The 19,770-nt window shown below is 44.8% G+C and overlaps 2 protein-coding genes across 4 annotated transcripts; one reads left to right on the plus strand and one right to left on the minus strand.

The window, feature by feature from the left end:
• The first annotated feature begins 381 nt into the window (after positions 1-381).
• LOC148648023 (uncharacterized) lies at positions 382-4,066 on the plus strand. 2 transcript variants are annotated; one of them, XM_088607684.1, is made up of 2 exons: positions 382-527; positions 3,128-4,066. In XM_088607684.1, the coding sequence occupies exons 1-2, from the start codon at positions 503-505 to the stop codon at positions 3,832-3,834; spliced, it is 732 nt and encodes a 243-aa protein (XP_088463810.1). In that variant the 5' UTR covers positions 382-502; the 3' UTR covers positions 3,835-4,066. The 2 variants fall into 2 exon arrangements, with proteins under 2 accessions (XP_088463810.1, XP_088463811.1); XM_088607685.1 differs by having other exon boundaries at positions 515-638.
• Positions 4,067-5,249: 1,183 nt separating this feature from the next.
• Positions 5,250-18,666, minus strand: ift52 (intraflagellar transport 52 homolog (Chlamydomonas)). Of its 2 annotated transcripts, none has more exons than XM_088608360.1 (14): positions 18,528-18,666; positions 17,780-17,970; positions 17,052-17,139; positions 15,962-16,091; positions 13,921-13,996; positions 12,787-12,858; positions 11,855-11,981; positions 10,686-10,769; positions 10,265-10,333; positions 9,993-10,147; positions 8,858-8,945; positions 8,624-8,732; positions 8,273-8,418; positions 5,250-6,439 (listed from the first exon to the last, which is right to left on the minus strand). In XM_088608360.1, exons 2-14 carry the CDS (start codon positions 17,896-17,898, stop codon positions 6,395-6,397), a joined length of 1,308 nt encoding a protein of 435 aa, XP_088464486.1. In that variant the 5' UTR covers positions 17,899-17,970; positions 18,528-18,666; the 3' UTR covers positions 5,250-6,394. The 2 variants fall into 2 exon arrangements, with proteins under 2 accessions (XP_088464486.1, XP_088464485.1); XM_088608359.1 differs by having other exon boundaries at positions 17,780-17,939; positions 18,528-18,648.
• Between the last annotated feature and the right edge of the window lie 1,104 nt (positions 18,667-19,770).

Consider the following 19,770-nt stretch of genomic DNA (forward strand, 5'->3'; position numbering starts at 1 on the left):
CGGGAGGGTCGAACCTGCCCGCCTGCTCTGAGCTCCGGGCCTGCCGACCCCACACGCACGGCACGGCGCACATGATCACTGACCCACACTACACACTTAACCAGGAGTTCATTGTTTATAAAAGTAATAGCGTGGCCTGTAATCCGGAGAAAAAGAACTGTAAAGTTCTCATTGAGTTTTCACGTTAGTGGTTGACGGTTGCCAAAGACGGGGGGTCCTTTAGCCCAGCTAACTGGTTTGTTAACAGTTAATTGATCCGGAGAAGGTCGTCCAGCCGTTTCTTGAGAGAAATCAGCGTATCAGCTTCGACAAAATGGCTGCGTGACTTTTCCAGACTCCCCCCCCAATCGTTTGTGCAAAAACAAACGCGCCTCTTGTTGTCAGTTTTTAAACACATCCCCCCCGCAAATGACGCTAATTACGGATCGAATATAAATAGGAGAGCGGACGATATAAAACAAGCCGAAACTCACCTGCTGGCTCATGTGATTAAGGAGAGACCATGGAAGATGAGCTTCACCGGGCTGGTAGGCAACCCTTTCGAAAAGCTCAATAACTCCTTTACAAGAAATTCAGGCTAATCGGTTTTGATTTTAATCTTTGCAAGCCAAGGTCCATTTTGTGCCGAACTATGTCCGGTGGGTACCTTCCTAAGGCTGCCTCGTTCTCTTCGCTTTCGTCCGATTGATCCTTCTCATGCGTGCGGTGGGAGTTACATTAAGGACATTAAAAGACGTTACTTTACACTCTGAGGCCGAAGCAAGTTTCGGTGCAAAAATTCTAACCGTCTAGTACGCGAGACAAAGTTTGGTACTAACTTTTAAAGCCCTCTAAATACTAATTCGAGAGGTGTGTGTGTGTATATATACACTGGGGGGGGAACCAGCCAGCAGCCATATCACCCTGCAACTCACAACTGGCAACCCACTGAAGCTAAGCAGGTGTGAGCCTGGTCAGTACCTGGATGGGAGACCTCCTGGGAAAAACTAAGGTTGCTGCTGGAAGAGGTGTTAGTGGGGCCAGCGGGGGGCGCTCACCCTGCGGTCCATGTGGGTCCTAATGCCCCAGTATAGTGACGGGGACACTATACTGTAAACAGGCGCCGTCCTTCGGATGAGACGTAAAACCGAGGTCCTGACTCTCTGTGGTCATTAAAAATCCCAGGGCGCTTCTCGAAAAGAGTAGGGGTGTAACCCCGGTGTCCTGGCCAAATTTCCAATTGGCCCTTACTAATCATGGCCTCCTAATAATCCCCCTCTATGAATTGGCTACATTACTCTGCTCTCCTCCCCACTGATAGCTGATGTGTGGTGAGCGTTCTGGCGCACTATGGCTGCCGTCGCATCATCCAGGTGGATGCTACACATTGGTGGTGGTGGAGGGGAGTCCCCATTACCTGTAAAGCGCTTTGAGTGGAGTGTCCAGAAAAGCGCTATATAAGTGTAAGCAATTATTATTATTATTATTAACCGCAACATTTTCTCGAATGAGAATACTATAATTACGTCTTGTTTTTTTTTAAACCAAATTGTCGGTTTGTTTTAAGCTCTCTGACCTACAGTACAGTTTGTGCGGTGAGGGATTGCAACTTGCCAATCGCACGAAAGCTCGTTAGGTGCTCTTTGACCCAACGAGGTCCAGGTGGAGTAAAGCCTGATTGGGTTACCTTTTAAAAAGGCCTTAATTCAAAGTTTAGGTCATGGCAAGAAAAAGGCCACACTTGGTGTTTTCTGTGCCTTCCATTACACCTTGAATGTCACGAGAAGCAAGGGAGAGGGCCATTGGCATGCTGCAGGCAGGCATGTCATGTGCCACCATTGCCAGACATTATGGAGTAAGCTTCTACACTGTCCCGACTGCAGAGAAGGTTTCAGCAGACTGGCAGGACAGATGACCGTCCAAGATCTGGTCGCCCTCAAGTGACCACACCAGAGCAGGAGCGACACGTCTATCTGAGAGATAGTTTCAGATCTGCCACCTGTACTGCTGCTGAAACTGTTGGCAGACGCAATGCCCGCATCGGTGACAGGACAGTGAGGTTTCATGCTGCTGGCCTTGGAGCAAGGTGACTTATCAGGGGCCCTCTACTCACGCCTAGATATCCCACCTGACTAGCTTGGGCCAGACAGAGGCTGCGATGGACTCGTCAGCAGTGGCATCAGGTCCTCTTCTCAAATGAGTTGCTCTTTAACTCGTGTGGAGGAGTAGGTGTTTCTTTGTGTATGTGCATGTATGAAGGGTTTGACTGTGGATTGCTCGCTTCTGAAAAGCTACATTTCCATGTGTGCTGTTATAAGATATGTCCCCAGATCCTCACTAACTTTTACAGATGCACTACAGGAAGCACACTGACAGGCTGCATCACAGTGTGGTATGGCAACTGCAGTGCTGCTGACTGCAAAGCCCTACAGCGGGTGGCAAAAACTGCCCAGTCCATCTCTGGGGTTAACCTCCCATCTATCCAGGACATTTATGACAGATGGTGCTTGAGGAAAGCTCTAAGCATCATCAAAGACCCCACACACCCCAGCTACAGACTTTATGATCTGATACCATCTGGAAAACAGTACTGGAGCATTCGGGCCCGGATTACCAGACTCGGAGACGGTTTTTACCCCCGCACTATCAAACTGTTAAATTCCCAGCCACTCTCTCACCTATGATCTGAACCTCACAGTGCCTTCTTTCTTTCTTACCAAAAATCCAAACACACATTGAAAATCTACCTCTACCATACATGTCAAAAGCTCACTCCCCATAACTTTTATCCCTTTATTCTATTTTGTTGATGCATATTTTTGCACATCGTTTGTTTTTTGCACACTGCCTGTTGTCTTTCTTTTGCTACACAATTGTTTTTTTTTTCCTCTTTGTACTACTTATGTCCGAGAGCTAGCTAAATAGCATTTTGTTATACCATATACCATGTATATGAGTGTAATGACAAACTTGAAACTTGAACTTATTTGGTTGCACACTGGCTGATGGGTGTAAACTGGTACTGAAGTTGTCTCATGATGGGCTGCCACAACGCTGCACATGTGATCAAAGCTGGAGATGAAACGGCATGATCCCTGGCTGATAATTACACTGGGGCAGAAGTGATTGGCCTGTCTTTCCTCTCCAGGCTCCTCGGACCTGTCCATGCTCTGTAGCCAGGAGAGCTGGTCCTTCCCAGACCTGGAGAAGGCGTTCATCCAGGACCACAGCCTGTCCATCTCGGCTCTGTCCGGCCTGGCTCCCCGCTCGGAGATCATAGTCGAGTATGTGGAAGGGCATGCTGGGATGCTTGCTCCCCAAAACCGCTCGCCGGCCCTCCTGTCGCCTTCCCCCATGCTCCTGAACGTCTCCCTCGCGGCCCGTCAGCCGGGGGTCGCCTCCGCTCCCTTGAACAGCAAGTCTTCCACTCCCTGCGAGGGACAGTACCCCAAAAAGCCCACGCTGCAGAGCTCCCCCGAGCTGTCGGGCTCCGACCTCTCTGTGCTACCACCGGCCGCCCAGCCCCCTTGGGAGATCTCCCTGATCAGAGGCATCCAGGACAGCCCGCAGTCCCCCCTGGAGTCCAGCCTGCTGGACGTGGCCGAATCCACCTGGAGCCCTGCCCTGAAGTCGGCCCCCTGTTCCTTTCACGAGGGCTCGAACTTGCCCTGGGGTGGCCTGCCTAACCAGGCCAACCTCAGCACTGATCTCCAGAGGTCCTGGAAGGAGTCGACCACTCTAGGGTATGGCCACGCCCCCTCTCTCGCCCTGCCCTTCACTGAGGACCAGTGGCAGAGGTACATTTCCACCACGTCCTCTGGTGCAGAGAGCAAAGATCCTGGCCTGAGCGGCTAACCAGTTCCAGAAATCTATGCAGGGCTTGAAGGGGAGCACTGTTTATCGATTCCATAGTACCGTTTAAAATGATGCTTTTACACTTGGGGCTCCCCATCAACTATACTTCACTTCAGGCTGTGAAGTGTAAGAAGATATGAATGTATTGGGGAAGGATAGTGTTGTCAGATTTGAAATGTTTATAGAGTTAACTTATTTCAAGCATTAAATAAATAAAAGTGACTTCAAATAAGGGGTTTTTCCTTGTCTTTAGTAGTTGCGTCAAAGGCCAATCTTCCAGTTTAAAATTAGCCATGTAACTAGAGAACTGAAATACCACACCCGAATGTGTGAATTGGGGGGTGGTGTTACTTTCAGCTTGGATTCCAACATAGAGCAAGAGATCATGGAACATGCTCCAAATCAAAGGAGCAGAACATCGGAACTAAACTATTTTGTAATACTGAAAGGTTAAGCAGTAGCTCAAAAAGAACAAGGGTTCAGGTGTGGACTCCCCTCCAGCACCTTTTGTATTAAAGCCCCTTTTATAGGGGGAACTGCAATGCTATTGTTATATTTTGAGTTGGAAAGAATTGGCGCTGAGGACTGTTTCAAACTACAGTGCAAGTATGCTCATTGCTGTCATTGTCTATGACTTGGAAGGCGTGAACAAAACATCCAGCGGTGTGAGGCAGCCCTCTTACACTGTAAACAAGCTGGTGGGAGAATGCGTCTCTTTTGACCGACTAGAAATCCTAGTCTTGCTCTTGTTGACAAGTCTTGAAATCTACTTAACTCTGTGGGGAGATCGTGTTGGAACATTTTTTTTTTTGCAGTGGGGAAAAATGTGTGCTGCACAACCTGTACATTAGTCATTTACAGGTACTAGTGATCAGGAAGGGCCATTTCACATCCCAATTCCCAGAAACTCTTGAGCAGGGCTTTGCCACAAAATGGCAACTGTATATTACTTTCGCCAAGTTCACGATTTTGTGCTTACCATCCATTAATATACTTAGTGAGATGTAATAACTGATCTGGACAAATTGGGACTGCAGTTTCTCCCCCCTTCAACACCCTTTAAGAAGCAAATCCTGTATTTCAGCAACATGATGGTTCAATGAAGTATCCTTAGAACTCGCAAACAGGACAAGCAGAGTGCATACAGGCCTTAGCCTGGTCAGGTGTAATTAAAACTGACCAGCATAACTATAACACCCTTTGCCTTAATTCACTGTTGAATGTCTTGGGCTGATAGATCACCTAACTTTGAAGGTACAGATGCCTCACACCCTAACAAGCTGGAGACAACTGACCAACAAGGAGCGCCGATAAAGGCAGGAAATGGTGGTGGGGGACGAGGGGAGTGTAATTGGAAGGTAGAGAAAAGGATTTGCTTGAGTGGGTTCCTGAGATATAATGAACAGTAAAAACGGTAGGGAAAAAAATAGCCTTTAATAAAATGAATAGATTGTGATGCATATAATGTGTACATACAAGGTGTGCTGTCTGCTTTTGATTTTTGAGGATTCTTGGTGTAACTGGGATGCATGGTGCTGAGATTCTTCCTCTCTGGAGACTGTGGGGGAGCTGGCTCTGTGGAACTCTCCCTCTCAAGGCTCTGATTTCTGGTTTGTATTCTAACTGGCTTTTGAAACGCAACTAGAGAAACTGCTTCTTGTATTCTGGTCTTAAATCTGTCAAGTCTGCCGTTTCAACCAACATCTTAGACTGGAAGAATGGAATTCACTTTGACTGCTTGAGCACGGGGAGAGGTTTATTTTACATTAAAGTATAAAAACTACACATTTGAATTTGCCCTTTTACATCAAAACATGAACATCTCTTGGTCTTTCACCTTTAGGTTAATAGGGAAGGTCACTTTAGATTTTAAATGCAGATAAATAAACTTAAGTTGTTTTTAACATGTATAAAAATATGCATTATGTAGAAAAATGAGAAATAGAATCTGAGATCAAGAACCATTTTTTTTTTTTAGAAGTAGGTCTTGTTGATTTGGAGCAAATGGTGGCTTGTCTAGGAGTCCTGGAATAGTCTAACCCCATCTTATCACTTCTGCAATGATGGATGAACTTCTGTATTGAGGGAAAGTGATTCAAGTGCTAAAAATACAACAACTGAGGTCAAACAGCATTTGTGTGAAACTCCTAAGCTGCTGCTCTTTGGGTGTTCTCCCAGGAGAAATCTTTACAAAAAAAAACAGGAAATGCTTAATAAAGGACATATCATACTTATTACAATAAAGTACCTTCCCTGAAGCTGGTTAGTGGGGGGAAAAAAAACTTCTGGGATCAATGATAAAGATTGAACAAGGAATCCTGAATGTTATAGATCTAGTGTGGTGTGCGCTAATCACACATTTGGGAGAAATGGACTAGGTAGTGATTACTGATGCATATACAAAATCATTTATGCTATTGCCACATGACAAATTGTACATGTATGCAAACACTGTTGCACAGTCAGTATTCCATAGCTACCATTCCAGGCCTTTCAATGGTAAAAATAAAGGAGAAAATCATTATCCCAGATGAGCAAATGTAGCTGGGACACAGTTTCCTTAGAATGGAGAAATTCCTGCCTCCGTTGTGTCAATGTCGTGCTCCTAGGAGGTGAGAGGAAACATATCTTTAGACACAGAAAAGTCTCTACTGAAAACCCAAATTCTGATCTTTGATTCCACAAAGTGATCATTCAGATTTGAAACAACTTTGCTACAATGCTTAAGAATAGAATACATTGGCAAGGTAATAAGAGTAGGAACCGTGATTAATTATTCAGTTAGAAACAAAATATATTTTGCTCGTATAAATCAAAATATGTAATTAAAAAGTAAATACAATAAAAGATGTCCATGCAAACTACACAATAATGCATTTCATTTAAAAACTAATCAAAACCTCTCCGTGGTATATTGTACACAGATGGATGCAACTTAATTTACAAAACCTGCAAGGTCAGGTCTTCTGTAACAAAACAAGTGAAAATACAGCCTGCCTGCCGACAAAGTCAAATTTAGTTTGGACAGAGACGTTGATCCGCGTTAATATTCCCCTTGAAAAACACGCATTTCTCAACAGACTTGTAATAAAGAGCACAGCAATTCCTAAAGCAGTCAACCCTGTTGATTTGCACAACAAAAAATTAAAGAACTGATCAAAATACCCTAAAATGTATCTAGTTACAGTACTGACACATACAAATGTAAAAGATCACTATGCTTTGCGCATTTTGTTTTACAAGGACAACGAAGTAACAGTCAACTGACAGTTATTCTAGCTGATCCATGAATTTCTCTGGTGGTGCTAGTATTGTAAACTGTTTAAACTCATTTGAAGTGGATTTTTAAAACCAGATTTGTCTTGGACAATGCCAGTTACATGTAATTATATGCTTTGAGGCTTGCTTCCAAATTTCCAAATACATTTGACATGTAATGCCTTCCCATTAGATTCCATTCCAGGCTCTGATGAGGAACATAGATCAAAAGTGAACATACACAAACACCACATGAAAGGAAACAGCAATGTAATGTATTTGGAGAAATGCTGGAACATGTTTACAGCTTCATTTCGCAACTTAACAGGAAAGGGTGAACAGAATTTGCCAGATGTAACCAATCCCATGGATGCTGAAAGAAGTGTTTTTTTTCCTATAGGCAGGTTCACACAACCATGTCAATCCATGAATGAAGAATGAGTGAGCCCAACAGCAAAATTAACAGTTCAAAAAGGTTTCATTCTGTAAAGTGGCTTTCCTTACCTTTCTGGTTTGTACTGTTTTTATACAGGCTACTACAGCTGAAGTATATTATATGATTATTATAATGACATGATTATTATAATTTTCTGATTTAGTAGCTTTCATCACTTCAAACAGAACTATCTTGAGACATAATATACATTCCATATCATTTTAACCTATTAGCACATTGTGATACTACAGAATAAAGTGGATTCATGAAAACATATCAGCAGTCATATATATGTTGGTCATTCAGGTGGGTAGCTGCGTCAGCATGTGTAGGCTGCAAATAAACAAGTAATAGGTCTATTCCTGCTGAAAAGAGAAGAAAGAAAACACGTTTCAGCTGTGGAGCCTTATTCGGGTGGCTTATTCACACCCGAATAAGGCTCCACAGCTGAAACATTGCATTTTCTTTCTTCTCTTTTCAGCATGGAATAAACCTATTGTTCATATATATATATATTATGACTGTTAATACACATACTTATGTATGTAAGCTATAAGTAATTAAATAACTACAGTAAGTCACCGATAGATTAACAAAAGGCATTGGAATATGTATACCATCCTCTTGTTGCAGGAGGAATGTTAAAAAAGTTAACCTAGACCCCACTTCTAAGGCATGTAGCATCCCAGTCCTAATCACCATATCAGCCCCTCACTCGATTTCAGATGATTACACCTCGCTCACCTGATTGAGCTTCTTAAACTCCACGACCTGGAAGAAGATGTGCTCCAGGATGCTCTTAGCATCTCTTTGCTCCTTGTTTAGTTTGCTGGTCACCCCCAGGATGTCACCACACTTGCGAACGTAGAACTCCAGGTCATCATCTGTGCCTGTGGAGAGTAAGAAGGCGAAATGAGAGACAAGATGCTGCAAGGACATACTGTCACTGGGCCGCTGATCTCACAGTGACCACCGCCACTCCAATGCAAGAGTGTGTCTGGCGACGAGAAGATCATTTTAGGTTTTGGCAGGAGGAGAGCGGGGCTAAGGACTGCTTTCAGCTTGGCCCTGCAGTGCGGGACGGTTTGAACTCACACTTGTTGGAAAGCTGCGCCAGGCGCACTCGCTCAGAGGAGAAGGTCTCGTCCAGGTCAAAGAGGTCAAGAGCTGGCGGAGGAAGGTCGCGGAAAGCTGGTGGGAAGACCTGGACAAACGGCAGCAGCAGAAAACCCCCCCCCCCCAAAACGAACCACAGTGAGATGCCCCGTCTTGCACAGCGTGGGATTTCTTACTAGAGCGGAGGAGGGCACAGGTGCCTGCGTTACTCACGGCCGGCTGCAGCGGGGGCAGAGGCGTCTCGAACTGCGGCTGGATCAACTGGAGTGGCTCATGCTTCACGTTAACCTGTTTGTAAGAGCTGCAGGAAAGAGAATAAAAGAAAACGGTTTCCCTCGAACTCTAGAAATCGAACTCTTTTCTGTAATAACAATTATTCCTTACACTTATATAGTGCTTTTCTGGACACTCCACTGAAAGCGCTTTACAGGTAATGGGGACTCCCCTCCACCACCACCAATGTGCAGCCCCACCTGGATGATGTGACAGCAGCCATAGTGCACCAGAACGCTCCCCACACACCAGCTATCAGTGAGGAGGAGAGCAGAGTGATGAAGCCAATTCATAGATGGGGATTATTAGGAGGCCATGATTGGTAAGGGCCAATGGGAAATTTGGCCAGGATGCCGTGGTTACACCCCTACTCTTTTCGAGAAGCGCCCTGGGATTTTTAATGACCACAGAGAGTCAGGACGGCACCTATTTACAGTATAGTGTCCCCATCACTATACTGGGGCATTAGGACCCACGTGGACCGCAGGGTGAGCGCCCCCTGCTGGCCCCACTAACACCTCTTCCAGCAGCAACCTTAGTTTTTCCCAGGAGGTCTCCCATCTAGGTACTGACCAGGCTCACACCTGCTGAGCTTCAGTGGGCTGCCAGTTGTGAGTTGCAGGGTGATATGGCTGCTATAGTGTCTAGCCCCATAGGGATAAGCCTTAGTGGAAAGAACAACTATGACCAGTAGACTCGTGGGTGGGTAATGAGGATGGGAGCCCCACTGCACGAAGAATTGATGAAAAGTGGAATTTATAACGGCCATCAAACCTCGCCTGCATGTTTCTGTAAGAGGTGGAGGTGCATCTGTTGAGAACCACTTTATCATGCAGACTCCACACACGCACACAGATGCCCAAGACTGGAACTGCACACAAGATCCCGGAGTTGTACAACCCCAGGACGAGCTGTCATGTCACTCCATGCCCCTTCCACATTCCCAAATCAGTTCCTTTTAAAAGGGAATGCTGAAACGTGCTAATTATCTGCCCTCACACTGGCGGAACACTGCAGGTACAAAAAGGGCTGCCCGCTTCCCCGCGCCAACGCTGCCCTTCCTGGAGGTACTGACTTGATGACCTGCGGCAGGGCGCTGGTGGACAGCCTGAAGAGTGACGTGCTGAAGAGGGAGGTGAAATCTCGCGGGTTCTCGTCCCCCTCCTGGAGACACACGCGCAGACGCTCGGACAGCCGGCCCGTGTCCGGAAGCATGGTGTAGTCGGAGATCTGTGGGTCACGCACGCAGGCACACACATCACTGCCCGGGTCCCCAGAACCTGGGACAGGACTTGCGAACAGTTTCTACGGAAACAGAACGGACCGAGCCGCACACTGTCCCCTCACCTCGGGGTCCTCTGCATCAATCTGGTTCAAGTGAATCTCATCGGTCATGAGCCACTGGAAGAGAACGTCCTAGAGAGACGGGGAGCACAGGGTCTTAAGCAATCGTGTTTCTGGAAAGGTATTGTTCCTCAGTAAGATTTCATTTGAAATGCAGGATACAGACACAAGAAAACTCACATCACACCCCCGACAAGCTCTACGTAATAAATATGACTTTCCTTGACGAGAATGACGAGAGTTGTATTTTCATTCATTCCAGTCAGTAATTACACTACATCTGCAAATATTCATCTGGACCCCTAGTATTCAATGTCCTACCCCACAATATTACCGAATTAGGTCTTCCGAAAATTCCAGAAGATGTGGTACGCCCACATTTAGAACAATGATCTGGGTGTGTGTGGCGAGCTGAAGGGCTTACCATGATCTTACTGTTCTCTTCCTTGTCCAAGTACTGATCACTGAACATGTGACAGGAGCCCAGCACTGCCAGACGCCCTGCCTCCTGCAGCACACCAGGAAACAGAGCAACCAATTAACCACCGGCTTCATGTTTCATGTGCTCGCAGAACACACATCGTGCAGGCTTTTCTCTATGTTGAGGGGAAAACACAACTGTATGTGGCTTCTACAGCTTCCAGGATGAGAATAATGAGAATGAGGAAGAAATCTAGCTTGTCTCTTTCTAAATTGTCGTCAGGCATGCTTGTTTTTGTTTCCTGTGACACTGTTAGGCTGGTCTTAATCATGTCATCAATCACGCTTTTGAAATATAGCTGCTTAGCTAGTTTTGGAATAAAAGCTACACTGGTTAATCCATCTTACACAGAAATTAGAAGGTTCAACATGTTGTAGAACTCCTGGTCTAGGGCAGAAAGATTCAGGGTTCAGGGATCTGGGACACTGTGCTCTGTTCAGGAACAGACAGACACAAGCTGGACAGACTAAGGGAACAAAATCTTATTAGCCCGGAGCACATAAGGGTTTGTGGGATGCGATTCAGGCATCCATTATCCTGAAAGTTATTCACCTATTCAAGTCAACATCAGCAGCAACAAAAGCACCCAGGGACACAAGCAGAACTGACACTTAAGTGTTACTTAGGAAGGAAAATATGAAACACTACTAGCAATCAAATGAGCAAAACCGTCCGACGTGTAACTTAACGTCTTACGAGTCAAGGAACAGAAGGAAAACTAAATTGGGAACAAAGAGGGCAAAATTGAGAGAGAGGACGCCTACCCAGTTAAAGATAGGACAGCTTGCAAACAACAATTTCTTTTAAACTACAGTGTCACAATCCAGATTTCAGCCATTTGTTTACATCTCCAAAATGTTAAGAAAGGGAGAGTTAATTTTAATTCGTTTTTATAACTCTTTAATCAGTGATAACTTTGGCCAGTGACATCGAGAACTAGCCGAGCTGGGTAACGGGCAGGTAAGGGTGGAATCAGCACCTGAAGACCCCTCAGTCTCCAGGGCTGTAGGGATGCAGCCCTAAGTTTGCATGGAGAACGGAAAACAGGAGAAAGGCGAACTGGGAGGCGGGGACAGAGAGACAGCCGAGGCCCTACACTCGCAGCGGCCCACCTTGGCCTGGTGGAAGGCGAGGACGGGCCTGTTGAGCGGGAAGCAGACGGAGCCCGTCGACAGCACGGCCGCCGCTGGCTTCATCACGCTGAGCGTGGCTCCGTAGGGGTACACGAAGGTCAGAGCCCTGCAGGGGCACACAGCAAGACCCGCAGCAATGGGAATGAGCGGCACCCCGAGAGCTGGGGGTGACCACACTTGAACACAACAGACCCGTACGGAAACTGATCCGACTTTCTGAAAAAATCAGAAGGATAAAAACCTTAACCCTCCAGAACACCAGACTCTTGGAAGATGTTGAAAAATGTGTATTTAATAATAGGAATAATAATTGCTTACACTTACATAGCGCTTTTCTGGACACTCCACTCAAAGCGCTTTACAGGTAATGGGGACTCCCTTCCTCCACCACCTGTGTGCATAATACACCAGTACGCTCCCCACACACCAGCTCACAGTGGAGAGGAGAGGAGTGATGAAGCCAGTTCAGAGATGGGGATTATTAGGAGGCCATGATTGGTAAAGGCCAGGGGGAAATTTGGCCAGGATAAGACCCCTACGCTTTTCGAGAGACGCCCTGGGATTTTGAATGACCACAGAGAGTCAGGACCTCGGTTTTACGTCTCATCCGAAGGACGGCGCCTTTTTACAGTCTAGTGTCCCCGTCACTATACTGGGGCATTAGGACCCACACAGACCGCAGGGTGAGCGCCCCCTGCTGGTCCCACTAACACCTCTTCCAGCAGCAACCTTAGTTTTTCCCAGGAGGTCTCCATCCAGGTACTGACCAGGCTCACACCTGCTGAGCTCCAGTGGGGCTGCCGGCTGTGAGCTGCGGGGTGATACGGCTGCTGGTTATTTCCCTTTTTGTTGACAGAAACAGTATAAAGACACACCACACATTGGCTGACATCCCTGTAAGGAGCACTTACTGTGAATTATTCCCCGTGCTTTCATCGTCAATCATCCCCGTCACCACTTTGCCAGCGGCACGACTGATCTCCCTTGAGGGGGGGAAAAAAAAAGCACAAATTTCAAAGTCAGTTACTAATATATCACTATTATTAAGAAAACAACCCAATGCACGGAGACCAGCTGAGCACAGAGCACTGAGGCTCCTGCTGCTGACCCTTCTGTTTCGGTTTCTTTCGTCTCCCCTGCAGCCTGTGTCTGGTGGGTTTCTGCGTCTCCCAGTTTTGGAATGGTAGGGTGGGGGGAGTATGGAAGAAGATAGACTCAACTCCAGCCTCCTCATTGAGCAAAACCCTAAATTCCTCACAAGCATTTTCTTTCTACGTCTCTGCTCTGTAAGGTGTAACTGTGGAGTACCCTGTGGGGCAGGGCCGTTTAGATACCCAGACATGATCGGTTTGAAAACCAGGCGCAAAACGAAAGGAATCATCTTATATGTTTGTCTTTCTAGTGTTGTAAATGACGCAGTGTCCTGCGACAACGGGATAAACGATTCAGCCACTAAATTCTTAACCATCAAATGTTTCACTTAAATGTTCCTCACAGAGAACATTTCTAGTCCAGGGGTTCCTAGTTTCTGAAAAGAGAAGTGAGGGTAACTAATGTGGGCCTCTCATAGTGGCACAAATGGATCCGGCTTGCTGGTCCGATATCGGCTACAAAGCTGGCGACGCCGTGTTGAGAGCCTCTGCTCTTGTCACTGGGTCCTGGACAGTCTTGATATCTATATGGAACTTTCATAGCTGCTTGGACGAGTGGTGCCAGTAGGGGGCAGTGGAGGCTTGGAATAACGGAGCTCCCTGAGCCAGAAGCATGTAGCCTGGGGGCACCATTGCAGAAGTTTGCCTGTACATTAGATTTTAGAGATGCCTGTGTCGAAAGTGGGGAATGACTACTTTTATTTATGCCTTGCATCTCCTTGTCTGAAAAAACAAATGTGTTCACATAAAAGAAAATACTATCGTCCCACTCAAGGTGAACACATGAGTAGCTCAAATCGAACAGAATTCTAACCGCCTTCTTGCTGATGCTATCTGTCCAAATCGCTGAAGCCACAGGTTCATCTTCAGTATAAATAAAACTGAAACATTCACCTGTTTAATACCCCATTGGAGACAAGAGCTTCTTTGGGATGAAAATACTTGTAGTACACGTTCCTAATCACTGTATCTGTCAGAAAGGAAGAGAGAGAGACATGGGTTAGAATAAGAATTAGTAGTGTATTAATCGACCTTGCTTTTTAGTTTGGTCCTTGGGCAACACAGAAAACTGCAATCTCTTGACCACAGGTTTACTGTTGCTCAGTAGTAATGCACTAGCACACTGGCCATTAGAGCAATCGATTCTGGATGACATGAAACCCAGAACCAGCTTTCCAGCATGAGTTACAGAAAGGGATGGTCTCAAGAATGCAGTAAAACAAAGATAGATTTTGCCAGCAGTGTAACATTTTTCACATGGACCTCAAAGGGGGAGGCAAATCAGAGCACTGGGACTTTAAAAACTCCTATAACAACTAATATTCTGACAGCTTATTCTGACAACCAGGCAAAAGGTGACGAATTTACTCAACTCACGTAGAAAACAAACTGTAAAAGGGCTGTAGATGGAGATAAGATTTGAATAATAATAAAGCAGCTTAGCTGATTATAGAGATCATATATAGAGAAATGCCTATTAAAAGATCCCCCTACCTCACAACCATTACATTTAATTTGCAAATCCTTCTGCTGCACCCAGTTTAATTTTTAAAATATTCATAAATACAGCACAGACAAAAGGATTTTTTCAAAACATTTCCCCCCAGATCACTGGCAGGCACACCACTACTCTACGGCAGGAGCACCAGGAAAGAAAATAGGACCGCTTCCGCCATGGCAACGGACTGTTCCACTGGGCAGGAAGATGGGGGTGGGTCAACCATTAAGACTGTGCTTCTGTTACTGTACCTACTGAAATGCAAAAGAGTGGGAAAACTGAAGGATTGAAAAACTGAAGAAATATTAAATGTGCATTTTATGTAAAATGAATATAAAATGGTTAAAAAGGACCTGACGGGATTACATAAAGGTAAGACCAACGATGAAAGGAGAGTGGTTAAAGGAATCCACTATGCCACCAAAATCTTTCTAGCTGCAGTGAGATCACCCAGCCAGACCCAACTCTGTCCCACTGAGTAAGCGGGAACATCTTCGTCTAGTACAAAGATGAAAAAACAATTCCAAAACTTTGCTACCTTAGCTCAAGTTAGCTCAAGAGAGGCAACAATTGAGATCTTTCCAAGTGTGGTGTAAAATGTATTTATTAAATGCACACATGGGCTGGCAAAACCTAGACCAGGCATACAATGTTTTCATGCTGTGGAGATCGCAGACTAGGCATTTATATCTTCCCAGCACTCATATACCCAGAATAATATCAAACTTACTGCGTTCTAGTAGGAATTTGGCCGGGAAGTTAAAAAAAAAGGTGATCAGAATGTCATAGTGATACAAAAAGCAATTTTTCTTGACAGCTAATCACCCACGGACCCCAATACAGAAACTGGAAACTCCTACATAAGAAAATCAAGATACCTGCTGCTTTATACTCTGAAGATATAGAGGCTACAACATATGACTGCTACAACACATTCATGCAGTCTGTGTGTGTGCGTTTCACCCTGAAACTAGACTAATAGGAGTTCATCGGTAAATAGCTGAGCAGTTATTACTGAGACTTTTGCACAGACATGGTATATTAGAATACACTGGTCTGTAGTTGTCGAGTATATCATGAGCCATATTATTCTTTCTCAGGATCAGAGTCAAAGCAGCCTTTTTTACTAAAGGAGGTACAATCGCAACTCTCAGCAACTCATTGCTAACATTTTACAACAACGGACAGAGAGCTGGACAACTAGACTGAAAGGGGAAGGAAACAGAACCATGTAATACATCTTAGAGTAAGATCAGCACAGTCAGTAAACAGGGTACCAAAAATGTGTGAGTATCAAAATTAGGATCGGAAGCACTTATTGATCTCTAAGCATTATTCACTTAATGGAAGACGGCCTGGATAACCCGTAGGGTAGCAAAAGTAGCACAGGCGTTCAGTGGAACCAAACCTACAGGATGAGAGAGGCTAAAGACTCACCACTGTTGACCATGATTCCAAACTCCTCCAGCAGGAAATTGATGTTGGTGTCAAACTTGAGCTCCCCCCCCTCTCCCAGCATGACCAGGACATTCCCTCCGCCGTCCAAGTATCGCTTCAGCACCTCCAGCTGCACAAGGAGAGAAAGCGCAGATGGAACACAAGCACAGCTCTGCAGACAGGAACCACCAGCACTCTGGAAAGTGCTGAATCATCTGCTCAGGTCAGACAGATGTAAATATCAGCGGCACGTTTTTCTTCTCAAGATAGATTGAGATGTACCTTTCATCAAAATGTGTTTGCCTAAACAACTACATGTCATGTCCACAACAACCTTCCTCTCCATCTGTGAAATGTCACTTGTGTAGGAATTGGTTTGTGTCTCTTCACTGCTGGGCAAGACTGAGGCATCTCAAACACAATCTTTAGCTACAAACATGTATGTTATGAACATCAGAGTTTTACTCCAAGTCTTGACTAGTGTTTTTTCACATTATAATAACTTTGTTATTCATACACGTCATTTTTTGTGAGTAGAACCCTAATCTTTAATTCACATTGATTCAAAAACATGATCACAACAACACAGAGTAAATGACACAAGCACTAATGAAATAGTAGATAAACTATCACATTTACTTATCTAAAGTGGTTAAAATTTCAGAAGAGTGTGAAATTTACATAATTCTTACAGAAAGATGTAAAAATACTGAGGTATAAGTGTAGAATAGTATAAACTAAGACTTCTGCACTGCAGTGTAGTTAATGGATCAATCAAGTCACATTTAAATCTGAGGTCTACTTTTTGGCATTCAAAATGAAAAACAGCTGAACCAATCTCACAACAGTTTAAAACAACTTTTCCAGGCCTAAAAGCCTGGACAACATTCAGACAAAGTTATGACTTAGTTAATAGAGTGATCAGAAGGACATGTAGTGCACAATCTGGGCTATCTCTTAACAGTCATATTGTGGAGTGTGAAGTCATTTAGAAATGTGCATCACTGCAAGTTAAATTATATGCAACTGCGTCTCCTGTGTATTTTACTAGATAATATCCTGTCTTGCACATAAAAAGCTCCATCTCTACCTCAGCTGCTGTGAACTTCTCTCGAGGTCCTGCTGTGATCCACAGCTTCACACCAGCCAGTTTCTCCGAGGAGAGCTCTTCTTTAAAGCTGGGGGCACAAGCATTCAGAGCTGTGTCAACTGTTGAGGGAGCACGGTAAATGCTGATTTCAACCTAACCTCTGAGGAAAACCTAGGTACCGTATGCAAGAAGACCCAACAGCAAACTTTAGAAAGAGTTAAGAAACGTTTAGTTTCTTCCTAAGAAAATTTGGCTCTTTCAATGCCTGTACCACAACACTGACTTGATTATATAGATCTTTCATTGTATAATCTTAATGCACAGAATAAAAAACTGAGCAGGATTGTGAAGGTAGCCAGCAAAATTATTGGTGCACAACAGCTACAGCTTTCAGACATCTATGTCAAACAAACGTTGCAGAAAGCCAATATAATCATCTGAGCATTGATTTTAAATACCTAGATTCAATTTAGAATTAAGTTATCTTTTATGCACAAGGCTCTTAACCTGCTTAATCTTGGACTAGTCATTACACATTTTACTTTATTTACATCTTTCTTTCTCATCATACATGTATGGCTCTTATTTGTCAATGAGTTCATCTTGTGTTAAATGTGTTGTATTGTATCTTTTACCTGCATGCAAAGCAGATTTCATATCTGGGACACTAACAGGAAGTAAGAAACAATAACGCTCATTAGTTATCTGCTCTGCTTAACGTGCTGTACCTCTGGATCTTCCACTGGGCTCTCAGCTTCTTCTGCAGTGACTTGAAGCCGTTGCTAGCCGTGAAGACCTCTCTTTTGGAGGCGTTGATCACGACGCTGTTGCGCTGCTCTTTCTCCATTCTGATCGTGACAGGATGAATTTCCTTCTCTTCATCGGAGGCTGAAGCAAACAAGCAGCATCCCTCACAGATCTGTTCAAACACAGCAGTGGGAGCCTACAGTGCACTCCTCGATCTACCGCTGCCGTAGGTACGAATAGACGGCGCTGATGAAGACTACAACAACTCAAGAGTTAAACCACACATCTTTAACAGAGTGTAGAAAGATAGGAACGTGTGGTCTCCAGATGGGTACCACGGCTCAGCTCATATTCTATAAGCGATAAATGTACCCGCATTATTCAAGACGTATTGCAGAATAAGGCATTACTGAGCATCAGCGTCCCATGACCCAGCTGATCATAAATTGACTTTTACGGGGGGGAAAAAAACACCGCCATCCGATCGCTAAACATTTATCTGTAGATGTTTTTGTTCATATCTCTCGATACCAGAACACTGACAAACAGTAGCTGCTGCATTCCCGAACTTCAAATCAATCGTGTTTAAATAAGACTTAAAAACCTAAATGTTTTAACTAAACCGCCATCATCAGCTACTCGGAAGTGTGGCGTTTGTCCGCTTTACAACTACTTTTCATAAACAACTAATTAACTCTATTTTGACACATAAATACAAACTATCCTTACCTGCGAATCAGGACACCATCTTCAAGAGGCCGCTCGCAGGGCATGCTGGGAGAACTCTAAAAACACAACGGTAACTAGGACCGCTTCCACTATGGCAACGGGCTGTTCCATTGGTCAGGGAATATAGGGGTGGATCAACCGTTACCACCGTGCTGCTGTTGCTGTTCTAAGTGCAAAGCAAACAGAGGGAGATGAGGAATAAAATTGTGGAAAAATTGAATAAATCAACGTGTAATGTGTAATGTGTAATGAACAACAGATGTTAACTAACTTTTAAAGTGAAAGATAAATCTGTAATAATACATCTTTATTTGATAATAATATTCTAGTTAGCCCACTGGTCTACATTGTGCCAATGAGAGAAGTGAGGACCTGTGTCTCCCGGAGAACATTCCAGTAGAAAAAGGCTCAGCTGGTACCAGCTGGCGACGGGTACCTTCCAGCTCAGAAAGTATCAAACCAGGTAGAAACCGGCTCACCTTTAACAGTGGGAACGCGATCGCCTTCTTAGTTAACAGGTGAGAAGTTTAAACCAGTTCATACCAACAAACACCAGCAACAATTATAAGAAACCAGTTGCTAATGTGTACTGGAGCCAACAGGATTTTCCACTGGGAAGGAGCAAGGGGGGATTAATTCCACACTGAAGAGAAAAGAGAGAAGAGGCTCCACAGCCGAAACCTGTGTCCTTCTTTCTACTTTCCAGTGTGTATTTAACCTCCTTTTGTTCCAAAGAGTAAAGAACGCTGAACTGTCAAGTATGTATGAACGTCAGGAAAGTTACAACTGTGAGGCCATCCAACCCATCGAGCTCGTTTGTGTGATTGAGCCAGGGATCTTGTCCGAGGAGCCTGCTCCATAGTCCCACAACTCTTTGTGTAAGTGCCCCCTGTCCGCAGTATTCTAAATAATAATAATTGCTTACAGTTATATAGCGCTTTTCTGGACACTCCACTCAAAGTGCTTTACAGGTAATGGGGACTCCCCTCCACCACCACCAGTGTGCAGCCCCACCAGTCCGCTCACCACACATCAGCTCTCAGTGGGGAGGAGAGCAGAGCCAGTTCAGAGATGGGGATTATTAGGAGGCCATGATTGGTAAGGGCCAATGGGAAATTTGGCCAGGACCGCGGGGTAACACCCCTGCTCTTTTCAAGTGGGATTTTTAATGACCACAGAGAGTCAGGACCTCGGTTTTACATCTCATCCAAAGGAGGGCACATTTTTACAGTATAGTGTCCCA

The sequence above is a fragment of the Lepisosteus platostomus genome, chromosome 15 (genome assembly GCF_059453375.1).
Source record: "Lepisosteus platostomus isolate fLepPlt1 chromosome 15, fLepPlt1.hap1, whole genome shotgun sequence".
NCBI classification, from domain to species: Eukaryota; Metazoa; Chordata; class Actinopteri; order Semionotiformes; family Lepisosteidae; genus Lepisosteus; species Lepisosteus platostomus.